Source organism: Thalassophryne amazonica, chromosome 18, assembly GCF_902500255.1.
Source record: "Thalassophryne amazonica chromosome 18, fThaAma1.1, whole genome shotgun sequence".
NCBI classification, from domain to species: domain Eukaryota; kingdom Metazoa; phylum Chordata; class Actinopteri; order Batrachoidiformes; family Batrachoididae; genus Thalassophryne; species Thalassophryne amazonica.
Genome location: NC_047120.1, coordinates 66,708,263 through 66,727,749, shown reverse-complemented (window position 1 = coordinate 66,727,749; position 19,487 = coordinate 66,708,263). Strand labels below are relative to the sequence as shown.

Genomic DNA, 19,487 nt, shown 5'->3' with positions numbered 1-19,487 from the left:
TTTTTTAATATACGTATATGTTAATATGAACTTCCTACTTTATACTTGCATTTGCACCAAGTTAAAATTAAAGTTTATTCTTGGGCTTTGGAAATGCATCAGTTTGTAAAATGCAAAAGTCTGTCAGCTCCAGGTTGTTAACACACCAACTCAAGAACAACAGATATTATCATCTATGTCTCAAAATGCAACTGGTGAATTGATTTTACTTTCATTCATCAGAACGATTAGAAAAAGCAAGTGGTGTGTTTTGCTTTTGTCATGTTCCATATGTCTGTTTGACACCTGAAATTGTTGCAGGGGGAAAAAAAAATTCTGTCATCGTGTGCAAAGTGGAAGTTGGCACACAATGGTAGAATTTTGATGTTGCACGTAGCTTGAAATGCGCTCATCAGTTTCTTTCTTTTCCAAAGCTGAGGTCTGGTGGCCTCCACGTCACTGATGCTTGTAATTACATAGCACTGTAAAAATTAGCTGTTGAGTATTTAATGCTTCTTCATGTTCAGCAAATCCTTAATTTTTGTCATGTGAAGTTGCTTCTGTAGTTACATTTATTTATTTTGACAGCTCGTTGGTTTTTCGATTAAATTCCAATGATGACTGAGTTGTTTGTGGATGTTGTTGCTGTGTCCTAAGCAGAGACATCGGCAGAGCCGTCCCTGCAGGCTAAGCAGCTGCGGCTAAAGCGAGCCCGGCTGGCCGATGACCTCAACGACAAGATCTCCCACCGACCCGGTCCTATCGAACTGGTTCATAAGAACATCCTGTCCGTCAGCTGCCCGCTGCAGCAGTCACTTACGGGTAAATGCACACACATTCACTCACACAGGTTTGTGGACAGAAACAGACGTTGGAAAGTAACTCTCATTATATTTACATTGAGATCGTTCTGCTTTGAACGGACTGTTACACTGAACATATTTCAGATTGGCCTTTTACCGTGGCCAGCCAGAGGCACACCTGTGCCGCTGTCTAATCAGCATCTTGATGTGCCGCACCTGCAAGGTGGGGTAGATTATCTCGGCAAAGGAGAAGTGCTAACTAACACAGATTTAGACAGATTTGTGAACAGTATTTAAGAGAAACAGGTCTTTTGTGTATATAGAAAATGTTTTAGATCTTTGAGTTCGGCTCATGAAAAATGGGAGCAAAAACAAAAGTGTTGAGCTTATATTTTTGTTCAGTCTGACATGCTGGTGCATGATTCAGCTCTGCAGAAATTGTGAGCACCACCTTTAACTTGAAGTTGTCGTCTGCTAACTTGACTGAGTGCACTCCGCGTTTGCATGTAGCAGGTATCACTCCGTTTCCTGCACTTCAGTTTACAAGTGAAGCTGTCAGGAGCTCTTTTCTTTGACCTTCTCCACATGTAGCACACAACAGGAGATTGTCCGTGTCAGACACGTGAAATAGTCATGCACGAGTCGTGGCGTGGTATGCTGCAGAAATCACTCTCACTGTTCCTTGATTTCATGTGAGTGTTTTGAAGTCATCACTCCTCTGGAAAATGTCCACATCTTGGTGTATTCTTCTGCTTCGACTCAAGCCGTCACTGTGAATCCTGTAGACACTGAATGAATGAGCTCAGGTCGATGTTTCACGGAGTTCGTACCAACGTAGCAGGCAGGTGGAAGGCTGTTTAATGTCCAGTTTGACTGATTTGGATGTTTGCGATTTCACATACAACTTTTTTTGGTATTATGCTGTTAAGTTCAGGTGTCAGTAAATGTGTGACTTTGGTTTGTGTGATGACAGACATGATGCAGTTTGTGAATGCAGAAGCTGTTGTCACTGTGAAATCTTGTCCATCCAATTGAAAATTTTTGGTGGAAGTTGAAGAAAATGGTCCATGACAAGGCTCCAACCTGCAAAGCTGATCTGACAACAGCAATCAGAGAAAGTTGGAGCCAGATTGATGAAGAGTACTGTTTATCACTCATTAAGTCCATGCCTCAGAGACTGCAAGCTGTTATAAAAGCCAGAGGTGGTGCAACCAAATACTAGTGATGTGTTGGAGCATTCTTTTGTTTTTCATGATTCCATAATTTTTTCCTCAGAATTTAGTGATTCCATATTTTTTTCCCTCTGCTTGGTCTAAAAAAGTAACCGTTGCCATTTGAAATGACTTTAGTTTTGTGTCATGTCTGTGATCTGCTTTATTTCTACAAAATTAAACAACTGAATGAACATCCTCCGAGGCCGGTGATTCCATAATTTTTGCCAGGGGTTGTATATATATACGTGTGTGTGTGTGTGAGTATACGAGGTCTATTAGAAAAGAAACGGACCTTTTTATTTTTTTTTAAAAACTATATGGATTTGAATCACGTGTGATTGCGTCAGACAAGCTTGAACCCTCGTGCGCATGCGTGAGTTTTTTCACACCTGTCGGTTGCGTCATTCGCCTGTGGGCAGGCTTTGAGTGAGCACTGGTCCACCCCCCTCGTCATAATTCCTTTGTCTGACTTCTTCCTCAGAGACTGGCGCTTTGCTTGATCAAATCTTTTTCAGAAACTGTAAGGCACATCCAAGTGGACACCATTCGAAAAATTCAGATGGTTTTCGGTGAAAATTTTAACGGCTGATGAGAGATTAAGGACAGCCCACGGCGCCGGATGGCACGCCGTGACCCGAGCCGCCGTCGTCAGCCTGTTTTGAGCTGAAAACTTCCAAATTTAAGCCTTTGTTGACCCAGGACATTGTGAGAGAACAGAGAAGTTTCAGAAGAGATCGGGATCAGCAGTTTATCCAGACAATCCACTGTTAAAGGAGATTTTGTAATGAAAGATGTGCGGATGGATTTGCGCGTCGGGACGCAGCTGCTCATTGCACGGCGCCACAGCAAAACACCTCCATTGGAAGCATTACAGGACAAGTTTGAACATGCCCAGCTGTTAAACAATTTCTCGGATACTCACTCTACTGAAAGCCATCGAAAACCGCCTGAATCTTACGAATGGTTATCAACACGGAGGTGTTTTGCTGTGGTGCCTCGCCATGAGCGGCTGGGTGCCGACGCGCGAATCTGTCCGCACGTCTTTCATTACAAAATCTCCTTTAACAGTGGAATGTCCGGATAAACTGCTGATCCCGATCTCTTCTGAAACTTCTCTGTTCTCTCACGACGTCCTGGGTCAACAGAGGCTTAAATTTGGAAGTTTTCAGCTCGAAACAGGCTGACGACGGCGGCTCGGGGCACGGCGCGCCGTGGGCTGTCCTTAAAGCGATAGTAACACTCCTTAATCTCTCATCAGCCATTAAAATTTTCGCCGAAAACTGTCTGAATTTCTCGAATGGTGTCCACTTGGATGTGCCTTACAGTTTCTGAAAAAAATTTGATCAAGCAAAGCGCCAGTTTCTCAGGAAGAAGTCAGACAAAGGAATTCCGACGAGGGAGGTGGACCAGTGCTCACTCAAAGCCTGCCTACAGGCGAATGACGCAACCGACAGGCGTGAAAAAACTCACGCATGCGCACGAGGGTTCAAGCTTGTCTGATGCAAGCGTACATGATTCAAATCCATATAGTTTTTTAAAAAAATTAAAAGGTTGGTTTCTTTTCTAATAGACCCCGTATATATGAGGTCTGTTAGAAAAGTATCGAACCTTTTTATTTCTTGCAAATACCTGATGGATTTGAATCACGTGTGCTTGCATGAGCAAACCTTGAACCTTCGTGCTCATGCGTGAGTTTTTTCATGCCTGTCGACTGCATCATTTTCTGGTAAGCAGCCTTTGTGTGGGGACATGTGTTGTGCTCTAGGCGGATTTTCATTTCAAGGAAAAAGATGGAACGACTGGAGCAGCGCTGCATCAAATTTTGCCAGAAACTGTCCGACAGTCAGGAGGAAACCATTCGGATGATTCAGACGGCTTTCGGTGATGATCCGATGGGCATCACACAGATTAAGGAGCGACAACCGGTTTAAAGATGTCCGCACAACGGTGGAGAGCATGCCACGCTCCGGTCGGCCATCAACATGCTGAAATGACCAGATCATTTCCAAAGTGAATGCTGTGGTGATGCGGGGTGATCATGTGACTATCCGAGAAATTGCGGAAGGACTGCGGTGGACATCAGCACTTTTTTGGCACATTCCACTGTGACAGAAGATTTGGCCATGAAAACAGTTGCAGCGAAATTCATGCTGCTGCTGATGGCACAGCAAAAGTGCCTCCGTGTTGAAGTCTCACAGGACATGCTGTGACATGCCCACCTCTTCCACAATTTCTTGGATAGTCATACGACTGAAAAGTCACTGATCGACCATGCTCAGCACTTGTCTCTCCTCTTCCAAGTCCTCCAGCTCTTCCTGGGGGATCCTGAGGTGTTCCTATGCAAGCTGGGAGATATAATCCATCCACTGTGTCCTGGGTCTTCCCCAGGGCCGCCTTCCAGTTGGACATGCCTGGAAGACCTCCTTAGGGAGACGATCTTGCTTCTTGCTCAGCTCTTTATTCACCATGTTGATTTGGTACAACATCTACAGAATCTCAGACCCAGCCCTGATCTGTCTGTCAATCTTGCATTCCACCTTACTCCCACTCATGAAAAACACCCATGGATACTTGAACTCTTCCACTTGGGAATAAATCTCCCCTGACCCAGTGGAGACAATCCATCCTTTACCAACAGATGGCCATGGTCTCAGATTTGGAGGTGCTGATCCTCAATTCCAGTTGATTTACACTCAGCTTCCAACCTGCCCAGTCCACATCAGAGGTCACAGTCTTATGAAGCCAACAGAACCACATCATACACAAAAAGCAGAGATACAACTCCGAGGTCACCAAACGACACCCTCTAGTCCCTGATTGCTCCTTGAAACCTTGTCCATGAATATGACCAGGATTGGTGACAAGGGGCAGCACACTGGGAAACAGGTCTGATGTGAACACAGCTCCTACTTTGGTCATATAGAGAACAGATCACGCGTTGCAGCCACTTTCAACAGGGAAAGCTGCAGAGATCTGTGGTCTCAGGGTTGAACTCCTCCAGGCAGGTGGAGATTCTGTTCTCTTGGCATTTCAGTTATCGAAGTGTCTGGGTTTGTTGTTGTCCTGGGTCAAGACTAAGGTTTTCACCGACTTCCTGGACTTGGCCATCAGAAGCGTTTCTGTTTGTGATGAAAGACGAGACATTCATATCTCTGGGTCCTCGAACTTTAAGATTAGGAGACATCTGGGAAGACCATACGGAATCATGAAGTCGCTGGACATAAGTGTTTGTTGATGCCAAAATTTTTGCAAGAGAGTGGTGGCCCAATCTGAATGTCTTTGGTATCAGGTCTCTTTCGAGGATCCTTGGGTACTACTGTAATGGCTTTGGATTTTGAGGGACTCAGATGAGGAGGAGCACTTACATTGTGAGGGAACGTCAGCTGTGACGTTTTAGGCATGTGACTGTTTATTTGTTTCACATTGTTAAAAAAAAATGTCAAATTCATGGACAGATTACAGTTTTATTAACCAGGAATAAATAAAGCGGTCATTTCCCGCCTGATCCCCGTCTGTGGTGGACGGCTCCTGTCTTTATGGGTTTGTAATGGTGAATGACTATTTTCGCTTTAACTTCTACCCTGTCACAGATTCTCAAAAGGGAGCTGGCGGCGAGAGTTCCTCATTGGACGAAGACAGCAGTGATGCGCTGTCACCCGACCAGCTAACCAGTCAGGACTCTCCTCTGAGCGCCGTCCCTCAGCTGTCCCCCTCCGACATGTTCGCCCACAACGGCGACATTTCTCCCACACAGGTACCACGGAAGGAAACATTTTTAATCAAAGCGAGACGCACTTTGGACAAATTAGATATTTGTTTAATGAGACTTAAATATAAATGACATCATTAACCACAATATTTTATCAGTTCCTCTCACAGCGTCCTCCTCCGCCCCCTCCTCCTCCTCCACCACCACCTCCACCCCTCCAGGTGAATGGGTTGGACTCCTCAACCTTTCCAAAGTTGAAAAATGGGATGATGGTGAATTCCCGCTCCTCAGCTGGACACATCAAGGTGAGAAAGCAGCTGCTCTTCTTAAAACAAAGTCAGACCTGAACTGGCGTTTGTGGAGCAGCTGTAAGTTGCCAAAAGTACCTCACGTCTCCACATGCTAACTACTTCTTCTCTGCTCCCACTTCTGCGTTTGTGTCAGCATTCTCAGGCTAAAATCAGCTCAGATCGTCCTCCGCAGAGAAGCAAGAAGCTCAAGGACAGCAAACCCAAGGTCGGCCACATTTTTCCTTCTTTTATTTTTAGTGCTGCTGGTTTCATTCTCTGTAACAGATTGAAGAAATATCAAAGTTACACCATGTGACTGTTGAACTGACTGCGATTTGAAACACGGCGGGGCCATAAAGGTCGTTATCGATCGCTGTATCGACTCTGGAAGGTCGTTCTTGTCGAAGCACAAAGTTTTTCCCAACACACCAGACACAGTTCTTCTAATGGATCTTTTGACAATGTCTCGCATGTAGCTGCACGTCTCTTACGGCAGCGTTTCTCTTTCTTTTTTCTAATGTGCCATAAAGCAGCTGGTCACTGTTGTGTTGTAACAGCCAGCGCTCATATATCAAGAAATCTGCTGTGAAAAAAGGAAGCAAGAGACCGCGGCAGCATCAGACCAGCAGCACACTTTTTATAACCTGAACGTACTGAACTTATTCTCTTATCTGGTGTCTCCACCTGCGGTGAAAGCACTGTGACTGCCGGGTTTTGATGAGTCAGTGTCTGTCTGTATGAAGGTGAAGAAGCTGAAGTACCACCAGTACATCCCTCCAGACCAGAAGGCAGATAAAGAGCGTCCGCCACAGATGGACTCGTCCTACGCGAAGCTCCTCCAGCAGCAGCAGCTCTTCCTGCAGCTGCAGATCCTCAGCCAGCAGCAGCAACACTACAACTACCACACCATCCTGCCCGCCCCACCCAAGTGAGTGTTGGCTGTTGGCTCCAAGTGTGGCCCACATGTTAACCTTTAAATTGATTTTAGGTGCTCTGCTGAAATGTGTAAGAAAATTGGGCTGTATTTATTGATAAAGATAAACTTTATTGATCTCACAGAGGAGAAATGCACGTTACGTCAGCTCTTAAAAAAACAAAAACACACAAGGTGGGTGCAAGTAGAGGAAAATGTTCATCAAACAGTGTGTGCAAGGATAAGCAATAATAATAATACTTGTAACAGTACAAGACATAAGAAATGAGGTAGAAATAGAATATATATATATATATATACACACACACACACACACACGCGCACATACACATATGCAGGTTGAATTTAATCAGGTTGTTAGCCATTTTAGAAAAATTTAGTAATTATTATCAGCAGCAACAGTTGGAATAACTCAGTCTGACATTGACCCCAAGATACTTATTCCCGGATTCCTACAATGGAAAAGAAATCCGGTTTGTTTGATTGGTTTTTATGTAGTAAAATCTGTAACATAGCTGGTTCGATCCATCCTCTGTCACCACCTGTGTTAAATTTGACAGCATATTTTGGTTTAGTTTTAGTCAAAGTTGACTAAAATGTATTTTAGATTTTCTGAATGACATTTTAGTTGTGTTTTACACTAAATCCCTTGTAGATTAAGTTGACTACAACTAGATTAAAACTTATTTCAGATGACTAAATTTATTTTGGTCAGCTATAACTCATCTCCAAGCTGTGCCGTCCCTCTGATGTGGTTATTCCTTATCCTGCCCATCTTCGTCACTCCCAAAGAAAATTGCAGTATTTTCAGCTTCGCTGCCTCAAATCCACACAACATAGCTACCAGCTTGTGAACTTTCCCTTTCACCCTTGCAGTCTCTACCCACTCCACCCTGCTAGGACTCTCTTCGTGGCCTCTGTCCAACACGCTCCTTTACTTTGAACTGTTGACCACTCAACCATTTAAACGTGTCTGCTCTTGCCAGCTCTGCTTCTTATACCGCACCGTTTCACTACCCTGCCTCTTGTTCGTGGGCATGTACTCAGCCTTGCTCCTCGTGATTTTCATTCCCCTTCTCTTCAGAGCACATCTCCACCTATCCAGGATTAACTCAATCTGTTCTCACTATAGATCAGTCATATGCAAAAAACATAATCCACAGAGACTCCTGCCTGTTCTCGTCCCGCAAGCGAGAAAGGACTCATAACCGATCCTTGAGGCAGACCCACCTCGGGTGCATCCCCCATTCCCACCACTATCCTTATATACAGGCTATCATTCACCATCCTCATAGTCTTGTCTTCAAAGAGTGCTCATTCTGAGGCAAAATAAGCACTCTGTGTGTATGAAGCAGTGATGTTATCTGTGTCGTGCTATTCTCACCTTATCAAAACAACAGGAATATCACTGATGCTTATATTTTGTCTCCTCAGGCCACCAAATGATCAGCCTCCCTCAACAAGCTCTGGCCCCTCGCCATCCCGCAATGTTCCTACAACGACCACCACAGCCTCCTCGAATCAGAGTGGACCTGTCCGTCAGAGCCAAACTGTTGTGGGAGGAGCCAAACCAGGCAGTCTGCCTGCCAACCTGGATGAGTTTAAAGTAAGATTTTTATTATTTTGTTTTTCTTTGTGATAAGAAACTAACAGAGATTAAAGTTCTCCGCCACTATGACAGATTTCTGTCAACTGGGTTGCTAAAAGGCAGGTTTGGCGCTGACGCTGTCCTGATGAAAAATCAATGTTGGACATTTAAAACTTTAAAAAATAGATTTTTAGAATAAAATATTTTGGTTTTTCGTTCTGGCACAGAGTCTGTCTGTTCCTCTGTCTTCTGTTTTCAGTCTTGGGGGGGTGCTATGTGTTTGAGTCCATCACAGCACGGTGACGACCGACACAGCGAGCAGAGTGTAGAGTTTTACAAACCTATTTTTAAACTTTTCTTTTCTTTCAAAGTCTGCTCTGAGTGTTTCTGTGAGTGTCCTCGCTGTGGTTAAACTAAAAACACAGCTGTAGACCTGCGACGCATAACAACACACTCTTAATGTTTTTTGTTTTTTTTTCCATTCTGTAATATGATGCATTAGAAAGAGCAGCAACGGTTAGTGAGTGAAATATAATCTTGTTTAGGAGAACAATTTGCTGTTTTCTTAACTGCCCCCACCTTGATATACACCCCCGAGTCACACTAACTGCCAGAATGCTCGTAGCATGGGCCGAGGCGGAGGATTAGCAGCAATCTTCCATTCCAGCTTATTAATTAATCAAAAACCCAGACAGAGTTTTAATTCATTTGAAAGCTTGACTCTTAGTCTTGTCCATCCAAATTGGAAGTCCCAAAAAACAGTTTTATTTGTTATTATCTATCGTCCACCTGGTCGTTACTGTGAGTTTCTCTGTGAATTTTCAGACCTTTTGTCTGACTTAGTGCTTAGCTCAGATAAGATAATTATAGTGGGCGATTTTAACATCCACACAGATGCTGAGAATGACAGCCTCAACACTGCATTTAATCTATTATTAGACTCAGTTGGCTTTGCTCAAAATGTAAATGAGTCCACCCACCACTTTAATCATATCTTAGATCTTGTTCTGACTTATGGTATGGAAATTGAAGACTTAACAGTATTCCCTGAAAATTCCCTTCTGTCTGTTCATTTCTTAATAACATTTACATTTACTCTGATGGACTACCCAGCAGTGGGGAATAAGTTTCATTACACTAGAAGTCTTTCAGAAAGCGCTGTAACTAGGTTTAAGGATATGATTCCTTCTTTATGTTCTCCAATGCCATATACCAACACAGTGCAGAGTAGCTACCTAAACTCTGTGAGATAGAGTATCTCGTCAATAGTTTTACATCCTCATTGAAGACAACTTTGGATGCTGTAGCTCCTCTGAAAAAGAGAGCTTTAAATCAGAAGTGCCTGACTCCGTGGTATAACTCACAAACCCGCAGCTTAAAGCAGATAACCCGTAAGTTGGAGAGGAAATGGCATCTCACTAATTTAGAAGATCTTCACTTAGCCTGGAAAAAGAGTCTGTTGCTCTATAAAAAAGCCCTCCGTAAAGCTAGGACATCTTACTACTCATCACTAATTGAAGAAAATAAGAACAACTCCAGGTTTCTTTTCAGCACTGTAGCCAGGCTGACAAAGAGTCAGACCTCTATTGAGCCGAGTATTCCTTTAGCTTTAACTAGTAATTACTTCATGACTTTCTTTGCTAATAAAATTTTAACTATTAGAGGAAAAAATTACTCATAACCATCCCAAAGACGTATCGTTATCTTTGGCTGCTTTCAGTGATGCCGGTATTTGGTTAGACTCTTTCTCTCCGATTGTTCTGTCTGAGTTATTTTCATTAGTTACTTCATCCAAACCATCAACATGTCTATTAGACCCCATTCCTACCAGGCTGCTCAAGGAAGCCCTACCATTATTTAATGCTTCGATCTTAAATATGATCAGTCTATCTTTATTAGTTGGCTATGTACCACAGGCTTTAAGGTGGCAGTAATTAAACCATTACTTAAAAAGCCATCACTTGACCCAGCTATCTTAGCTAATTATAGGCCAATCTCCAACCTTCCTTTTCTCTCAAAAATTCTTGAAGGGGTAGTTGTAAAACAGCTAACTGATCATCTGCAGAGGAATGGTCTATTTGAAGAGTTTCAGTCAGGTTTTAGAATTCATCATAGTACAGAAACAGCATTAGTGAAGGTTACAAATGATCTTCTTATGGCCTCAGACAGTGGACTCATCTCTGTGCTTGTTCTGTTAGACCTCAGTGCTGCTTTTGATACTGTTGACCATAAAATTTTATTACAGAGATTAGAGCATGCCATAGGTATTAAAGGCACTGCACTGCGGTGGTTTGAATCATATTTATCTAATAGATTACAATTTGTTCATGTAAATGGGGAATCTTCTTCACAGACTAAGGTTAATTATGGACTTCCACAAGGTTCTGTGCTAGGACCAATTTTATTCACTTTATACATGCTTCCCTTAGGCAGTATTATTAGACGGCATTGCTTAAATTTTCATTGTTACGCAGATGATACCCAGCTTTATCTATCCATGAAGCCAGAGGACACACACCAATTAGCTAAAACTGCAGGATTGTCTTACAGACATAAAGACATGGATGACCTATAATTTCCTGCTTTTAAACTCAGATAAAACTGAAGTTATTGTACTTGGCCCCACAAATCTTAGAAACATGGTGTCTAACCAGATCCTTACTCTGGATGGCATTACCCTGACCTCTAGTAATACTGTGAGAAATCTTGGAGTCATTTTTGATCAGGATATGTCATTTAGGACTGCTTTAGGACTGCTTTTTTGCATTTATGCAATATCTCTAAAATTAGAAAGGTCTTGTCTCAAAGTGATGCTGAAAAACTAATTCATGCATTTATTTCCTCTAGGCTGGACTATTGTAATTCATTATTATCAGGTTGTCCTAAAAGTTCCCTGAAAAGCCTTCAGTTAATTCAAATGCTGCAGCTAGAGTACTAACAGGGACTAGAAGGAGAGAGCATATCTCACCCATATTGGCCTCTCTTCATTGGCTTCCTGTTAATTCTAGAATAGAATTTAAAATTCTTCTTCTTACTTATAAGGTTTTGAATAATCAGGTCCCATCTTATCTTAGGGACCTCATAGTACCATATCACCCCAATAGAGCACTTCGCTCTCAGACTGCAGGCTTACTTGTAGTTCTTAGGGTTTGTAAGAGTAGAATGGGAGTCAGAGCCTTCAGCTTTCAGGCTCCTCTCCTGTGGAACCAGCTCCCAATTCAGATCAGGGAGACAGACACCCTCTCTACTTTTAAGATTAGGCTTAAAACTTTCCTTTTTGCTAAAGCTTATAGTTAGGGCTGGATCAGGTGACCCTGAACCATCCCTTAGTTATGCTGCTATAGACTTAGACTGCTGGGGGGTTCCCATGATGCACTGAGTGTTTCTTTCTCTTTTTGCTCTGTATGCACCACTCTGCATTTAATCATTAGTGATTGATCTCAGCTCCCCTCCACAGCATGTCTTTTTCCTGGTTCTCTCCCTCAGCCCCAACCAGTCCCAGCAGAAGACTGCCCCTCCCTGAGCCTGGTTCTGCTGGAGGTTTCTTCCTGTTAAAAGGGAGTTTTTCCTTCCCACTGTCGCCAAGTGCTTGCTCACAGGGGGTCGTTTTGACCGTTGGGGTTTTTACGTAATTATTGTATGGCCTTGCCTTACAATATAAAGCGCCATGGGGCAACTGTTTGTTGTGATTTCAATCAATCAATCAACTTTTTTCTTGTATAGCGCCAAATCACAACAAACAGTTGCCCCAAGGCGCTCCACATTGCAAGGCAAGGCCATACAATAATTATGAAACACAGTCTACGTCCAAAGCAACATAACCAAGGGATGGTCCAGGGTCACCCGATCCAGCCCTAACTATAAGCCTTAGCGAAAAGGAAAGTTTTAAGCCTAATCTTAAAAGTAGAGAGGGTATCTGTCTCCCTGATCTGAATTGGGAGCTGGTTCCACAGGAGAGGAGCCTGAAAGCTGAAGGCTCTGCCTCCCATTCTACTCTTACAAACCCTAGGAACTACAAGTAAGCCCGCAGTCTGAGAGCGAAGCGCTCTAATGGGGTAATATGGTACTACGAGGTCCCTAAGATAAGATGGGACCTGATTATTCAAAACCTTATAAGTAAGAAGAAGAATTTTAAATTCTATTCTAGCATTAACAGGAAGCCAATGAAGGGAGGCCAACACGGGTGAGATATGCTCTCTCCTGCTAGTCCCCGTCAGTACTCTAGCTGCAGCATTCTGAACCAACTGAAGGCTTTTTAGGGAACTTTTAGGACAACCTGATAATAATGAATTACAATAGTCCAGCCTAGAGGAAACAAATGCATGAATTAGTTTTTCAGCATCACTCTGAGACAAGACCTTTCTGATTTTAGAGATATTGCGTAAATGCAAAAAGGCAGTCCTACATATTTGTTTAATATGCGCTTTGAATGACATATCCTGATCAAAAATAACAACAAGATTTCTCACAGTATTACTAGAGATCAGGGAAATGCCATCCAGAGTAACGATCTGGTTAGACACCATGCTTCTAAGATTTGTGGGGCCAAGTACAATAACTTCAGTTTTATCTGAGTTTAAAAGCAGGAAATTAGAGGTCATCCATGTCTTTATGTCTGTAAGACAATCCTGCAGTTTAGCTAATTGGTGCGTATCCTCTGGCTTCATGGATAGATAAAGCTGGGTATCATCTGCGTAACAATGAAAATTTAAGCAATACCGTCTAATAATACTGCCCAAGGGAAGCATGTATAAAGTGAATAAAATTGGTCCTAGCACAGAACCTTGTGGAACTCCATAATTAACTTTAGTCTGTGAAGAAGATTCCCCATTTACATGAACAAACTGTAATCTATTAGACAAATATGATTCAAACCACCGCAGCGCAATGCCTTTAATACCTATGACATGCTCTAATCTCTGTAATAAAATTTTATGGTCAACAGTATCAAAAGCAGCACTGAGGTCCAACAGAACAAGCACAGAGATAAGTCCACTGTCCGAAGCCATAAGAAGATCATTTGTAACCTTCACTAATGCTGTTTCTGTACTATGATGAATTCTAAAACCTGACTGAAACTCTTCAAATAGACCATTCCTCTGCAGGTGATCAGTTAGCTGTTTTACAACGACCCTCTCAAGAATCTTGAGAGAAAAGGAAGGTTGGAGATTGGCCTATAATTAGCTAAGATAGCTGGGTCAAGTGATGGCTTTTTAAGTAATGGTTTAATTACTGCAACCTTAAAGGCCTGTGGTACATAACCAACTAACAAAGATAGATTGATCATATTTAAGATTGAAGCATTAATAATGGTAGGACTTCCTTGAGCAGCCTGGCAGGAAGGGGTCTAATAAGCATGTTGATGGTTTGGATGAAGTAACTAATGAAATAACTCAGACAGAACAATCGGAGAGAAAGAGTCTAACCAAATACCGGCATCACTGAAAGCAGTCAAAGATAACGATACATCTTTTGGATGGTTATGAGTAATTTTTCTCTAATAGTCAAAATTTTGTTAGCAAAGAAAGTCATGAAGTCATTACTAGTTAAAGTTAATGGAATACTCAGCTCAATAGAGCTCTGACTCTTTGTCAGCCTGGCTACAGTGCTGAAAAGAAACCTGGGGTTGTTCTTATTTTCTCAATTAGTGATGAGTAGAAGATGTCCTAGCTTCACGAAGGGCTTTCTTATAGAGCAACAAACTCTTTTTCCAGGCTAAGTGAAGATCTTCTAAATTAGTGAGACGCCATTTCCTCTCCAACTTACGGGGTTATCTGCTTTAAGCTACGAGTTTGTGAGTTATACCACGGAGTCAGACACTTCTGATTTAAAGCTCTCTTTTTCAGAGGAGCTACAGCATCCAAAGTTGTCTTCAATGAGGATGTAAAACTATTGACAAGATACTCTAACTCCCTTACAGAGTTTAGGTAGCTACTCTGCTCTGTGTTGGTATATGACATTAGAGAACATAAAGAAGGAATCATATCCTTAAACCTAGTTACAGCGCTTTCTGAAAGACTTCTAGTGTAATGAAACTTATTCCCCACTGCAGGGTAGTCCATCAGGGTAATGTAAATGTTATTAAAAAATGATCAGACAAAAGGGAGTTTTCAGGGAATACTGTTAAGTCTTCTATTTCCATACCATAAGTCAGAACAAGATCTAAAATATGATTAAAGTGGTGGGTGGACTCATTTACTTTTTGAGCAAAGCCGATAGAGTCTATAATAGATTAAATGCAGTGTTGAGGCTGTCATTCTCAGCATCTGTGTGGATGTTAAAATCGCCCACTATAATTATCTTATCTGAGCTAAGCACTAAGTCAGACAAAGGTCTGAAAATTCACAGAGAAACTCACAGTAACGACCAGGTGGACGATAGATAATAACAAATAAAACTGGTTTTTGGGACTTCCAATTTGGATGGACAAGACTAAGAGACAAGCTTTCAAATGAATTAAAGCTCTGTCTAGGTTTTTGATTAATTAATAAGCTGGAATGGAAGATTGCTGCTAATCCTCCGCCCCGGCCCGTGCTACGAGCATTCTGACAGTTAGTGTGACTCGGGGGTGTTGACTCATTTAAACTAACATATTCATCCTGCTGTAACCAAGTTTCTGTTAGGCAGAATAAATCAATACGTTGATCAATTATTATATCATTTACCAACAGGGACTTAGAAGAAGAGACCTAATGTTTAATAGACCACATTTAACTGTTTTAGTCTGTGGTGCAATTGAAGGTGCTATATTATTTTTTCTTTTTGAATTTTTATGCTTAAATAGATTTTTGCTAGTTATTGGTGGTCTGGGAGCAGGCACCGTCTCTACGGGGATGGGGTAATAGGGGGATGGCAGGGGGAGAGAAGCTGCAGAGAGGTGTATAAGACCACAGCTCTGCCTCCTGGTCCCAACGCTAGACAGTAACAGTTTGGAGGATCCCAAAAAATTGGCCAGATTTCTAGAAATGAGAGCTGCTCCCTCTAAAGTGGGATGGATGCCGTCTCTCCTAACAAGACCAGGTTTTCCCCAGAAGCTTTGCCAATTATCAATGAAGCCCACCTCATTTTCTCTGGGAGGGGCCCAGAGAAAACAACAGAGTCCGACATTGTTTTTGCAAAGTTACACACCGATTCAATGTTAATTTTAGTGACCTCCGATTGGCGTAACCGAGTGTCATTACTGCCGACGTGAATTACAATCTTACCAAATTTACGCTTAGCCTTAGCCAGCAATTTCAAATGTCCTTCGATGTCGCCTGCTCTGGCCCCCGGAAGACAATTGACAATGTGTGCTGGTGTCGCTAACTTCACATTTCTCAAACAGAGTCGCCAATAACCAGAGTTTGATCCTCGGCGAGTGTTATCGTCGAGTGGGGAAAAACGGTTAGAGATGTGAACGGGTTGACGGTGTACACGGGGCTTCTGTTTAGGACTACGCTTCCTCCTCACAGTCACCCAGTCAGCCTGCCTTCCCGACTGCACGGGGTCTGCCAGGGGGGAACTAACGGCGGCTAAGCTACCTTGGTCCGCACCGCTACAGGGGCCTGGCTAGCTGTAGAATTTTCCACGGTGCGGAGCCGAGCCTCCAATTCGCCCAGCCTGGCCTCCAAAGCTACGAATAAGCTGCACTTATTACATGTACCGTTACTGCTAAAAGAGGCCAAGGAATAACTAAACATTTCACACCCAGAGCAGAAAAGTACGGGAGAGACAGGAGAAGCCGCCATGCTAAAACGGCTAAGAGCTAGTAGCTACGCTAAGCTAGCGGATTCCCAAACAGGGAATCCGACACTAGACAGGCTGTGGAGCAGCACAGGTAACGCACGACAACAGCGGTAAATAAAAATCCACTGGACAGGCTGTGGAGCAGCACAGGTACGCACGACACAGCGCCCAAAAAAATAAAATAAAAATCAAATCCACTGGACAGGCTGTGGAGCAGCACAGGTAACGCACGACAACAGTGGTAAAAAATAAAATAAAAATCCACTGGACAGGCTGTGGAGCAGCACAGGTAACGCACGACAACAGTGCTAAAAATAAAATAAAAATCCACTGGACAGGCTGTGGAGCAGCACAGGTAAACGCACGACAACAGCGCTATAAAAATAAATAAATAAATAAAATAAAATAATAAAATAAAAATCCACTGGACAGGCTGCGGAGCAGCACAGGTAACACACGACAACAGTGGTAAAAAATAAATAAAAATCCACTAGACAGGCTGTGGAGCAGCACAGGTAACACACGACAACAGTGCCAAAAAAAAATAAAATAAAAATCAAAATCCACTGGACAGGCTGTGGAGCAGCACAGGCAACGCACGACAACAGTGCTAAAACAAAATAAAAATCCACTAGACAGGCTGTGGAGCAGCACAGGTAACGCACGACAACAGTGCTAAAATAAAATAAAAATCCACTAGACAGGCTGTGGAGCAGCACAGGTAACGCACAACAACAGTGCTAAAAAATAAAATAAAATAAAATAAAAATCCACTGGACAGGCTGTGGAGCAGCACAGGTAACGCACAACAACAGTGCTAAAAAATAAAATAAAATAAAAATAAAAATTCTCTGGACAGGCTGTGGAGCAGCACAGGCAACGCACGACAACAGTGCTAAAACAAAAAAAAATCCACTAGACAGGCTGTGGAGCAGCACAGGTAAATTTGGCACTATATAAATAAAACTGATTGATTGATATACCTTAAACTCTCAAAAGGTTTCGACTATAAAAAGGTAGACTGCCCAGCTTATTATTTGGCTGTGAAATGTTTTTTAGCCAGAAGATTTTTATTTTATTTTTTGCTTTAATCCCTGAACTAATTCATGTTGTGCTTTACAGAAGCCTCAATTAGTAATTTTGTCTGTTTTCACTCTGAGTCAGTACCTGATAAATGAACAACGGTGTGGTTTCTCATCCTCCAGGTTGCCGAGTTGAAACAGGAACTGAAATTACGTGGTCTGACAGTCTCAGGTACTAAGAATGATCTTATCGAGAGGCTCCGCAACTACCAAGAACAAAATGGCACCGCCACCGCAGTTTCCAAAAGTGGAGCATCACATCCAGGCCAACAGGGCATGACCGCAGGCGTCAGCCCCACCACATCCTCTCAGACCATACCAACCGCTGCCGACCACCAGTCACTGGAAAATGGGCTGAAGGTAGCCTTCTCCTCACTGACTCAGGCTGTTCCCGGACGGATCATGCGTTTCGGCAGCACCAGCTCCAGTCCTCCTGTGTCGCCGTCTCCTTCCGAGAGATCGCTGGCCGGGATGAGTCCAGACGAGACCAGCTGCAGTGGAGACATGTTCGGAGAGATGGTGAGATTCACCAGTGAACAAGTCCTCCCTGGATTAGCTGCAGCTTCCAGATCTGATGTAATCAAACATCAACTATCAGTTTAAACATATTAATTAAACTCCTGAACTTTAGTTTTTGGAACTTTGTTTCCATCAGAAAAGTCTAGAAAGCAAAAGTGAGACTAAAATGCTAAGTTTCACGTTCCATTAAGATATCTCAGCTTCTGTTTGCGATGTCTGACTTTGGGTAACTTTATTTTACTTTGTGGCAGAAATAGCCTCCAAGGTGTTGGGGTGCCAGTATGTAGACTTGGGTTTGACTCCTGGTCATCCTACCTGCCTGTGTCCTTGCACAAGACACTTCTTCTGCATTGTCTCAGTCCACCCAGCTGTAAATGGGTACTGGCGTTCGCTGGGGAAGTAACCTGTGTTGGACTTGTGTTCCATCCAGGAGGATCTCACCTGAAATTAAATCCCAACATTTTTCTCCTGCCGTCTTGTTCTTCAGGTGAGCTCTCCGCTAACACAGCTGACCCTCCAACATTCTCCGCAGCACCCGTCAAACGTGTCTACACCCTCCCAGTCTGTCTGTAAAGTCAAAGAGGAGGGCCAGAGTTCCTGCAGCCTGTCCAGGGTCGTCAGGGACACCGCCTCCATGGACAAGGACCAGATGCTGCAGGAGAAGGACAAACAGATCGAGGAGCTGACCAGGATGTTGAGGCAGAAGCAGAAGCTGGTGGAGACCCTCAGGTCCCAGTTGGAGCAGGGTAAGATGGCGGGTGGACTAGTTGTGAAGAAGGAAGTCTGTGAGAAGAGCAAAACGACAACCTCAGATTTTAAACCTCAAACGCTGATAAAGGCGTCGGCCGTCCAGCCGCCCACGCTCCCCAATGGCGTCCTTGTCAGGGTGAAAAAGGAGCTGGACTCTGAAGAATGGATGGAGGGGGTGACAGAGGAGGCACAGTCAAAGAGGCCGGCTCAGCCGATGCAGTGCTCTCAGGAGACTTTGCTCAGGCTGCAGCAGATTCACCGGCTGCAAGTCCAACAAGCTGAGCAGCACAAACGGCAGCAGAGTCCAGCACAGAAGATGCCGCCTCCAAAACAACAGCAACAGAAGAAAGACGCCCAGTTACTGCTCCATCAGCAGCAGCAGCTGCAACAGCTCATTATCCAGCAAACCCAACTGAAACAGCTCCAGCAGAACCAGCACAAGAACCAGGTCAAGCAGGTTCAGGTGCAGATCCAGAACCAGACTGTGTCCACCCAGAAGTCGGCCATAAATAAAGTCCAACAGAAAAAGCAGCAGAAACAGCAGGCGCCGACTACCGCCACACAACAGGTAGGCCACGCCCCCTAAATAAAGGATGGAGAGGGGGAAACATCTTGTTAAAAAGACAAGTTACAGTTTGAATTTTGTTTCCAGGTGGCATCGGTCGTCATCAACCAGCAGAACGGCACCCAGATCCACACTCAGGCCATCTCCTTAGACCTCCTGAAGGCCAACGGAACGCCAACACTGGTCACCGACAGCAATGGAAACCACTACCTGATCACCCTGAGCGGGCAGACAGCAGACCGCAGTAACAGAACCACGCTGTCGGGCAAAACCAATGGGCGGATCACACTGCAGGTAACATCAAAGCCACATTCATAACCATGTGTGAT

The 19,487-nt window shown here is 43.5% G+C and overlaps 1 protein-coding gene across 8 annotated transcripts in view; it reads left to right on the top strand.

Moving 5' to 3' along the window:
- Positions 1-19,487, top strand: part of mrtfab (myocardin related transcription factor Ab) — an 86,910-nt gene that overhangs the window by 59,656 nt on the left and 7,767 nt on the right. For 5 of the 8 annotated variants that reach the window (XM_034194722.1, XM_034194728.1, XM_034194729.1 and 2 more), the window contains 9 exons: positions 637-801; positions 5,587-5,750; positions 5,864-6,010; positions 6,150-6,221; positions 6,739-6,923; positions 8,364-8,535; positions 17,448-17,843; positions 18,331-19,161; positions 19,246-19,452. In XM_034194722.1, coding sequence (XP_034050613.1) covers positions 637-801; positions 5,587-5,750; positions 5,864-6,010; positions 6,150-6,221; positions 6,739-6,923; positions 8,364-8,535; positions 17,448-17,843; positions 18,331-19,161; positions 19,246-19,452 — 2,339 coding nt within the window. The remainder of the gene's footprint in view (positions 1-636; positions 802-5,586; positions 5,751-5,863; positions 6,011-6,149; positions 6,222-6,738; positions 6,924-8,363; positions 8,536-17,447; positions 17,844-18,330; positions 19,162-19,245; positions 19,453-19,487) is intronic. The other 3 variants (XM_034194723.1, XM_034194727.1, XM_034194725.1) reach the window with 2 other exon arrangements.